The sequence below is a fragment of the Carassius carassius genome, chromosome 11 (genome assembly GCF_963082965.1).
Source record: "Carassius carassius chromosome 11, fCarCar2.1, whole genome shotgun sequence".
Lineage (NCBI taxonomy): Eukaryota > Metazoa > Chordata > Actinopteri > Cypriniformes > Cyprinidae > Carassius > Carassius carassius.
This window is the reverse complement of record NC_081765.1, coordinates 17158041-17169276: the sequence shown is the minus strand read 5'-3', so window position 1 is coordinate 17169276 and position 11236 is coordinate 17158041. Positions and strand designations below refer to the sequence as shown.

General features: G+C 37.8%; 1 protein-coding gene across 1 annotated transcript; it reads right to left on the bottom strand.

Moving 5' to 3' along the window:
* Positions 1–498: 498 nt before the first annotated feature.
* LOC132152930 (serine/threonine-protein kinase 17B-like) lies at positions 499–9734 on the bottom strand. The gene is made up of 7 exons (XM_059561931.1): positions 8992–9734; positions 6527–6739; positions 6289–6427; positions 6040–6166; positions 5856–5904; positions 5005–5184; positions 499–2920 (listed from the first exon to the last, which is right to left on the bottom strand). The coding sequence occupies exons 1-7, from the start codon at positions 9108–9110 to the stop codon at positions 2683–2685; spliced, it is 1065 nt and encodes a 354-aa protein (XP_059417914.1). The 5' UTR covers positions 9111–9734; the 3' UTR covers positions 499–2682.
* Positions 9735–11236: the final 1502 nt, after the last annotated feature.

The window sequence follows — 11236 nt, the reverse complement described above, 5'->3', positions numbered from 1 at the left end:
TGCTTCCGTCATTCCAAGCTGATTTAATTCAATAAAAATGTTGAAATGTTTCAGTGATCTGTTTAATTAGAAATATTAAATTTAAATGAGTACATCAATCTATGTATCTATCTATCTATCTGCAAATTAATCTTTAGAGAGAGAGGGAGTTGTTTAAAAGCATGAAAATACTCTATCCTACTCTGCATCCTTGGATATTGATACGATATTGATACTCAATATCCTTGAACTGAAAGTGAAAGGCAGTTTGCTCAACATTTTTATTATTATACTTATTAGTCATGGAAAATTTTAGGAGGAAAACAAAATTTAAAAAAAGTGTCAGATGATGTTTTAAGTCTACACGTGTCAGAGCTAGATAAATAAATCAATGTAGCTGCATGAGGGACACAGTCTCATTTAAAAACAAAATTGGAAATGACTTAAGAATCATAAATGGATCAACAACATACAAAACGCAAATTAAGTGTACATCCTTTACAACTCTATAGTCAATGCCTTTATAAGAATGTATTTATTTTAGAATTTATTTATTCTGGTGCATATAACTCAAAATACACAGTTTTCATCATGAAATGAAGTATCATCCTATCAGTTTTCATGAATCCTGCCTAAGATAGTGAGAGAATCAAGAAAGTTCATCCCGTAAGTGTCCTTACAAAGTTTGTCACAAGCTTTCTGCAAAGACCACAGTGACTGCTCAGAAATGCTCTCCAAGGCCTGCCCTTTTCTCTACTGAATTCCAGCTTCAAATACCTCATAGAACCTTTAAACATTATTGAGGCTGTTTCCCAGGCAAGGACTAGATTCAAGATGACGACATACAGTGAGCACACGATCGTGACAAGAGCCTCTCGTCTTAGGAGACAATAGCCCTATTATGATTGCAGACTGGTGACATCTCTGGGAAACCGTGAGCCCCTTTGCACGCAAACACACATGAGCTCTTCACACCTCTTTAAACAGAGAACAATAACACCCAAGGGCTCGACCTTAAGACGGAGTTCTGTAATTCTAACTTTTCCAGTTCTAACAGCCACTCACAAAAGCTGTCAACAAAACATTACACAAATAAACCATAAGCTTTTCCAATTGTATTTCTACACGTTTCATTACTACACACTTTCTGATGAGCAGACTTTCCACCATAACATTCATTTGCCTTTATTTCAGAATTCACACCCTGTACTTTCATCGCAACAAAACATGCTTCACTATCAGAACATAACCATGTCATTTCGACAAAAACAGCCAACTCTGATGACCCATCTTTTTATGCCCTACATAATTCAAGCCCATAAATACAACTTAAACACTGTTTTCCTTTCTAAATCCCACTGAATATAATATATACTTCCACTACCAAAAACACATACAAATAATTTACTTTAAATACACCACGCAATCAGTTTAAAGTGTGTACCAGTCTCTCAATTAAAACAGGATGAACATTAATAATAAAACACCCACATAAATGTGCTGCGCTGGTATTACAGAAGATGAAGTCAGGCTGGAGGAAGAAATGCACACAAAGGCACTCGAGAAATATACAGTGGTAAACTGCAGTTACAGATAACCCTGAGAACTAGACTCGGAATGAACAAGTACTGAAACCTCCATCAGTTAATAGCATTAGCTTCAAAACACCTGTACCAAAAACAAAAAGGTAACAAAAAACCCTGAGTTACCTCAGATTTGTGCATAGATAAAAACTGTCATTTCAAGAATATGTACATCATTGACCATCACAGGCACCGAGACATTAGGTGCCTGCCATGGGGGAATGCTAGAATGGTGCTTAACAATAGTTTATTATACAATATGTTGGTAGTAAAAGAGGAAACATTTAAAACAAGAATGATTTTAAAATCAATAGATACATTTGGTTTACTATATCTAATGTGGTTACAATTCTTTTCTCATGTTTTAGTGACACAAACACATATAATAGAGGGTTTAAGTGCTTTCCTGCTTTTCTTTAGTCGTTATCTAGGAGGAAGTTCTATGGGCAATACAAACACATATTTGTGTAATCCAGGGTGTGATGTGCGTGTTTGAGTTGAGTCACATTTTTAGTGAGTCCACTAATGTGTCAATGTCAAAATAAAGAAGAGGATGCATGACAATACACACACACCAATACACTGAGGGCATTCTTGTACTGAAGCTTTTTTAAGGAGACCATCTCACTAGGTGTTTCAGAATCAACAGTCTAATCATACAAACTCTTTCTGATGTTGACACATAAAAAGCAAAGATTCTCTTCAGTGAAAGCAGAATTAAAAAGCGTCGAATGCCCTGCCGCTCTCTTGCATCGGTCTTTTTCAAATCCCTAAGTGCAGTTCTGGAAATAGTGTTGAGATTAATATGGGCTAAGATAAGCAGAAAATAAAATCGATACATTAAAACAGAAATATATTTAAATTAATAATTTAAAATCCAAAGACGCCAGGGAAAAGCATCTTGAGACAGGACAGCAACACAGATACTTAGATTCTCACTATTATAATATTAATATTACACCAGATTTGGCCCTTTTGTGAAAAGATCATCTTTGGTCGACCAAAGGATGGTGAAAACAGCATTAGGACAGAAGCATGTTTGCTGGTGCTGAGTGGAGGCCACCAAAAAGGACCAAAAACGTGACAATGCTATTCAATGCATGTGCATTTCCCTTTCAGATCAGCATAAGTGGTCACCGTCGCCCGTGGCTGACATGTCCTCCCCAAAACGAAACCTTTTGGCGTGCGTCGAGTCTGAAATGTTCTCTTTGTCTTCAGGATCCTCAGGTGGGGCGGACCACTTCCCACCGAAACTCCTTTCCCGGGGAGTGCGAGGGGTAACTGGGATCGGATCAGAACCTGGACAATGGAGCCACAGCCAAGGATGGGTCATGCAGTCGGCTGCACTGGGACGATCCCTGATAAAGAAGCAGAGAGTTCCTGTAAAGGACTTCGAATGGAAACCATCCTGACACTATTATACTGAAACTACCAGTAAAGAGCAGTAATAAAATCAAAGTACATCATTTAGTTTATGACAACAAGTGCAAATCTATCATGTGAACTCCATTTAGATCAAGTAAACCTTTTGCTTCTTTTGAGTCCATTTTGACCTCATGTAAAGGGTTAGTTCACCCGGATAGCAAAATTATGTAATTAATAACTTACCCTCATGTTGTTTCAAACCCGTAAGACCTCCGTTTATCTTTGGAACACAGTTTAAGATATTTTAGATTTAGTCCGAGAGCTCTCAGTCCCTCCATTGAAGCTGTGTACACGGTATACTGTCCATGTCCAGAAAGGTAAGAAAAACATCATCAAAGTAGTCCATGTGACATCAGAGAGTCAGTTAGAATTTTTTTAAGCATCGAAAATAAATTTTGGTCCAAAAATAGCAAAAACTACGACTTTATTCAGCATTGTCTTCTCTTCCTTGTCTGTTGTGAGAGAGAGTTCAAATCAAAGCAGTCTGGATATCCGGTTCGCGAACGAATCATTCAGTTCACCAAATCGAACTGAATCGTTTTAAACGGTTCGCATCTCTAATACACATTAATCCACAAATGACTTAAGCTATTAACTTTTTTAATGTGGCTGACACTCCCTCTGAGTTCAAACAAACCAATATCCCGGAGTAATGCATGCTCTCAAACAGTACACTGACTGAACTGCTGTGAAGAGACAACTGAAGATGAACACCGAGCCGAGCCAGATAAGAAGAATCGAGGAGCTGATGATACTGCACATGTGTGATTCAGCGTAAAGCAGACTGACACACAGAGCGCATGAACCGAACTGATTCTTTTGGTGATTGATTCTGAACTGATTCTGTGCTAATGTTATGAGCCCAGGTAAACCTAAGGCTTGAATCAAGGGCAATCATCGCAAATGACGCCATTATACGTCGAGCGCAAAAGAACCGGTGAACCGTTTTCTTCAACCAGTTTATTGAATCGAACTGTCCGAAAGAACTACTGGTGATCCGAAAACCGATGCAACCGGTTCTTGTCTCGTGAACGAGTCAGTCTATTGTTCGCTATCTGGCTCGGCTCGGTGTTCATCTTCAGTTCTCTCTTCACAGCAGTTCAGTCAGTGTACTGTTTGAGTAAATGAATTACTCTGGGATATTGGTTTGTTTGAACTCAGAGTGAGTGTCAGCCACATTAAAAAAGTTAAAAGCTTAAGTCATTTGTGGATTAATGCGTATTAGAGATGCGAACCGTTTAAAACGATTCAGTTCGATTTGTTGAACTGAATGATTCGTTTGCAAACCGGATATCCAGCTGCTTTGTTTTGAACTCTCTCACAACAGACACGGAAGAGAAGACAATGCTGAATAAAGTCGTAGTTTTTGTTATTTTTGGACCAAAATGTATTTTCGATGCTTCAAAAAATTCTAACTTACCCTCTGATGTCACATGGAGTACTTTGATGATGTTTTTCTCACCTTTCTGGACATGGACAGTATACCGTGCACACAGCTTTAATGGAGGGACTAAGAGATCTTGGACTAAATCTAAAATATCTTAAACTGTGTTCCAAAGATAAACGGAGGTCTTACGGGTTTGAAACAACATGAGGATAAGTTATTAATTACATAATTTTGCTATCTGGGTGAACTAACCCTTTAATCTCAGTTGCTTTCATGCTTAAATGTTTTCTATAAATTTGCGAACGTTTTAAGACAAATGAAAAGGAATTGATAACTGGACTTTATACTTTGTGATAACCAATAGTACTTTGAGCCATAAAAGAGTGATCATTGGACAAGTTAATTTGTAATCTTCAAAAAATGACTTCATTTCTAAAACTCTTTAATGCATAATAAAGTCATATGACCCAGAATAATTACTGTTCTTTAAGTGGAAAAGGGTTTCCCATAGCACTTCTCACATGACTCTTCATCTAGAAGCAGTAGCGTACATTATTTTGCTCAATACTCAGCTTGGAAAACAAGCTTGACTTCCTCTAACTGTCTGAAATGAGAGTCTCTGAGACTCACTCTGGTGTTTTGACCAGCAGTTTCTGGATGAAGTCGACAGCCAGCTCAGACACCCTTGAGAAAGCCTCTGTGCTGTAGTCCACGTTCACCTGGGATACGTTTAGGAAGGTCTCCTGTTTATCCTCGCCAACGAAAGGAGACTCTCCTGTCACCAGCATATAGGCGATCACGCCCACACTCCTGATGTCAACACACACACACAATCAGTTTGAAACCATCTTAAACAACCAATAAACAAAAACATACATGGAATATCCTTTTTTAGCACAAAGTGTTTTGCCTCTAGCATCAGACCATCCTGCTGCTGCCTCACTCAGCTGCCTAGCTTATGTTGCATAAAATTAAACAGCCTGTTTTAATCATCAATTATATAAAGAAATGTTTCTTGAGTGCCAAATCAGCATGTCAGAATAATTTCTGAAGGATCTTGTGACACTGACTGAAGACTGGAGTAATGGCTGCTGAAAATTCAGCTTTGCATTCACAGGAATACATTACATTTTAAAACAGATGTATATTATTAAAACATATTTTAATGTGTCATAATATTTCACAATAATACTGGCTTCATACTGTATTTTTTACAGATAAATACAGCCTTGATAAAGAGAATTCTTTCAAAAAATGTTTTTAATAAATTCTTAATGATTCCAAATTTTTTAACAGTAGTATCTTTATGAGCATTCAGAATTTTCCATGAACTATGAGCATAAATAGAAATGGTCTAATGTCCATTTAAATTTCAATGGCCTTCTACAACTGTATTAATGTCCATGACTATTCCAGGTCTGGATATCTCCCTGTGGGAACCTCGTATAATAAAACACCTGATGAAAAAGATTAAGACTTACCAGAGGTCTGTTGCCGTGGTGATTGGTTCATAGTTCAAGATCTCAGGGGCTGGATATATCATAAAAGGCACAAATTAATCACCAAATAAACCACTCTCACGAAGCAAGAACTCTTCTGTTGTGATGAGCCTATGAGCACAGAGACGTGTGGATTTGAAGACAACTGGCACTGAATAAACCTTACCAACATACTCAGGGGTTCCCAGAATCTCTCTGAGCTCCCCAGCAGAGCCCAACCTGCGGGCCAGGCCAAAATCCACTATCTTTATATCCCCCAATGGGCTCAGACTCGTCAGGAGAATATTCTGGGGCTGAATGAGAGAACATAAAAAAAATTGTGTCGATAAATAAACTAGTGGGTTCTAAAAGAAATACAGATAATCTAATTTAAAACTTGTCCAAGAAAGGTGTTAAAGGCAGCCGAGCATCTGACCTTCAGGTCCAGGTGGACCACGCTGCTCTGGTGCAGTAAATGAACTCCCTCAAGCATCTGTCTGATCAGACGGGTTATCTGACCTTCGGGCAGAAGCTCCTCTGACACACAGTGGTCAAATATCTCACCGCCCGCCGCACTGGCGCACAAACACATTCACAGTTATTCTTAGTACCGACCTCCACAAACGTTCCAAGAACAGGAACATACAATTGATATATCTAATCACAGCACTCACTATTCCAGCATTAGAACCAGGTCGTGATCGGTCTCATATACAGCGTGCAGGTTCACCACACGAGGGTTGTTCTTTGACAGCTGTAAAACAGCGATCTCATGAATGACCTCCGCCCTGCAGTCACGACCTCGTCGACGCTTCTTGATGAACTTCGCAGCGAAGACTTTCCCAGTGCTCTTTTCCACACACCTCTTCACCACTGCAAACTTCCCCCTAAGAAAACAAACAGAGCTCAGATGGAATGGAAGGATTCAAAAACGGAAGCAGAATGAAAGAAAATGGAAATTTTAAATATAGGACTAGAAAATAATAAATTAAAGTAACTAAAGTTATAATATACTTTTTATATTATATAAAGTTATAACTAAAGTGCATCATAAATCCAAAAAAAGTAAAGATGTCACAGTTTGCATGCAATCAGTCAGACCTATGGCAGTTGTCTCATTCACACTCAAGCTCTTACTGACACAGATAGTTATTAAATGAGTCAAACCCTCCATTAGATGTTGTCTTGTTACAGTTTAATATCAGGTTAGATGACTGATGTCGGCCAGTCTTTACTCTAGAAACTGCAATTACTGTTACAGCATGAACAGGTGAGACATTAGGATACGAGCATCTACTCAAAATCAATCCCACAATTCTTTGGACCAGACTGTGGCATTCACGCTGTGTGCTTCACCTTGCCTATCATGTTCATAAACAGATTTAGCTTATTATTAATGTTGAACAGCTTGATTATTTCAACAGCTTCTTTATATTTTTGTGGAAACCGTGACACTTTTTTTTCCAGGATTCTTCGATGATTAGAGATTTCAGAAGAACAGCATTTATTTGAAATGCTTCGTAACGTTTAAATGTCTTTACTGTCACTTTTGATTAGTTTAATGCATCCTTGATAGAAGTATTCATTTCTTTCTTTAAAAACAACAGACATCAAATGTTTTGAATTGTGTATATTAATATGATAAAGAAAACACTGCATATATAAATAAAATCAGTGTTGATATTTCCATGATTTCTTAATAATTCCTGTGACTCTCCCAGGCCAGGGAGAAAGGTTTTTTTTTTCCATTTGCAAGTAAAAACCAATAAACCCCATTCGTATTGATCCCGGTTCAAAACGAAACTGCTCTATTTGAACAAGTTTGCAAGTCATCTCATAAAAACCATGCAACAAGGAACAGTCTTCACACTCGTCTTTACTCAACTTAGAGTTTCCACAGAACTGCACCTTCCTCCACAGAACAAACAACAAAACATCTTCACACTGAAGAGTTAAAACTGTAAGTGAACTGTGAAATAATTTCCTGTTAAAACAACAAAGCCAGCAAGCATAAAAACAAGCCGAATATGGCTGTATGCAAAAGAGGAAGAGATCAATGTCACTTCCTCTTTCTCAGTATTCACAGTACAATCTACATCACAGCACAAAACTGGACCTGGGTCCCTCATGGGTTTCCTTCCTGCAAGCTCCAAAGCCTTGCTGTAGTGCTTTAGCAGTGACACACATAGGCCTATTAGTCACAGCTCAGTGAGCAAGGGCTTTCCAATCCTGAATAGCTAAGCAGGACAGACTCCATACACTCAACAACCTTCAGTCCTACTCACTCTGTGACAAAATACACGAAAAATAAACCAGGGACACATCTATCCTAAAGTTCATATGTCGTCTTATGATTTGGCACCACAATACTTAATGATACGGAAAATATTCCAACTATATGCACAAACCCAATGAGATGAAACAACAAGGAAGCAAGGATGAATTAAATTAAATTGATTAAACATGACAATAAAGGCTCTTAGCCAAAATGTATATTTAAAAAAAAAATGCTGTTCTATTAAAGGTACTATTATACTTTCCATTCATCAGTCAATCTTGAAAAACATTAAACACAGTTTCCAGAAAAAAAAAAATTATAATAATAATAAAATAATGTATATATATATATATATATATATATAAGCAACATGGATAATAATACAAAGTGTCTTGGACACCAAATCAGCATATTAGAATGATTTCTGAAGGATCATGTAACACTGAAGATTGCTGAAATTAAGTTTTAAAATATATTAAAATAGAAAACAGTGATTTTTTAATTGTAGTAATAAATATTAAAACTACATACACAAAAGACATGACATTACGAGCAAATATAAAGCGAGTACAAAGACATGCTATAGTTCCCTATACCTCTAAAATCTTGCGACAAATAACGTTAGTTGTTTCCATAAAAAATCTGACAGTACTTTTGTACTAGACAACATCCAGATTATGTCAGAACAGCCACATTAAGAAAAACATGCCGATGCATATTTTACATCATCATCATCAGTACAGTCACTCTAATGTTCATCAACTTACATAAAAACATTATGACAACATCAAATTAAGCATTTTAAGATGGAAACACCTAAAAGAAGACGCCTTTTAGGTAATTGTTAAGTGTTTTCCCCACCTGCCCAGTTCGTTGCTCACGTCAAACACAGCGTCGAGCGGATCTGTGTGCATGTGAGTGTGGATCTCTGTTAGCAGAGCCGAGGATCCACTGCGACTGTCCAGCCTCCTCCGAGCCATCGCCTCCAGCGAGAGTCCAGTGAAGTCTGCGGACCGAGGACTATCACTTGACCAGCACTCTGCTCATGTACAGACTCACAACCAGGAAGGAAAAAAAACACCCACTGCCACCGGCCTCTTCACGGTGTCCACGCCGTCAACAGTGAAAAGGCTTCAGAAAGAGTGTTTAGTTCTCGGTTTTTCACAAAGAGTTGACAATAAACGAATTCGCTTCAATGGAATTAGCTCACTTGAATTTGAACACGATAACTGAAGCTAAGAGCCTTCAGCTAGCACAGATTAGCTCATTTAACGTTAGCCCTCAACGATACCGCTACAACACCAAAAATAAACTGTCCTTTATTTAAACAAACGTCCAAAAAAAGCTTCGCCTCATTTTGTTCGAAAGACACACCGACCGAGAGAGCGGCAGAGCTATGTTTCATGCAGGAGTGAGTCACTACACTAAAGTTTAGAACGGTCTTCCACTTCTTCTCCTCACGGGAACAACAGCTGTAGTTCAGCGGACAGACTATCTGTAATAAACTATAATAAAAGAAGTTAAAACAGAGAATAAGCACGCTTTTCTGGTTAGTCCATACTGAGATAAATCGGTTACGATTCTTGGATTCGGCTCTTGTTCGCCGGTTCCACGGTTTCAAATTCTGCTCTGCTGCCAACACGAGCATCGAGGTACTACGTCACCACCTTCGTCATCATCGTGATCGTTAGGATAGATAGATAGATAGATAGATAGATAGATAGATAGATAGATAGATAGATAGATAGATAGATAGATAGATAGATAGATAGATAGATAGATAGATAGATAGATAGAATGGCAGATAGATAGACAGACAGACAGACAGACAGACAGACAGACAGATAGATAGATAGATAGATAGATAGATAGATAGATAGATAGATAGATAGATAGATAGATAGATAGAATGGCAGATAGACAGACAGACAGACAGACAGATAGATAGATAGATAGATAGATAGATAGATAGATAGATAGATAGATAGATAGATAGATAGATAGATCGATAGATAGATAGATAGATAGATAGATAGATAGATAGATAGATAGATAGACAGAATGACAGATAGATAGAATGGCAGATAGATAGATAGACAGACAGACAGACAGACATATAGATAGATAGATAGATAGATAGAATGAGACAGACAGATAGATAGATAGATAGATAGATAGATAGATAGATAGATAGATAGATAGATAGATAGATAGATAGAATCAGACAGACAGATAGATAGATAGATAGATAGATAGATAGATAGATAGATAGATAGAATCAGACAGACAGATAGATAGATAGATAGATAGATAGATAGATAGATAGAGCTATGGACAATAACGATAAATGGACATTATTGTATTACATATATACAAACCCGATTCCAAAAAAGTTGGGACACTGTACAAATTGTGAGTAAAAAGGAATGGAATAATTTACAAATCTCATAAAATTATATTTTATTCACAATAGAATATAGATAACATATCAAATGTTGAAAGTGAGACATTTTGAAATGCCATGCCAATTATCGGCTCATTTTGAATTTCATGAGAGCTACACATTCCAAAATAGTTGGGACAGGTAGCAATAAGAGGCAGGAAAAGTTAAATGTACATATAAGGAACAGCTGGAGGACCAATTTGCAACTTATTAGGTCAATTGGCATATGATTGGGTATAAAACGAGCCTCTCAGAGTGGCAGTGTCTCTCAGAAGTCAAGATGGGCAGAGGCTCACCAATTCCCCAAATGCTGTAGTGAAAATTAGTGGAGCAATATCAGAAAGGAGTTTCTCAGAGAAAAATTGCAAAGAGTTTGAAGTTATCATCATAACTTATCGGAACCGGAAACACTTCCCATAACAACCTATGTACTTGCTACATCATTAGAAGAATGGCATCTACGCTAATATTTGTCTGTTTCTCTCTTGTTCCGAGGTCACCGTGGCCACCAGATCCAGTCTGTGTCCAGATCAGAGGGTCACTGCAGTCACCCGGATCCAGTACGTATCCAGACCAGATGGTGGATCAGCACCTAGAAAGGACCTCTACATCCCTGAAAGACAGCGGAGACCAGGACAACTAGAGCCCCAGATACAGATCCCC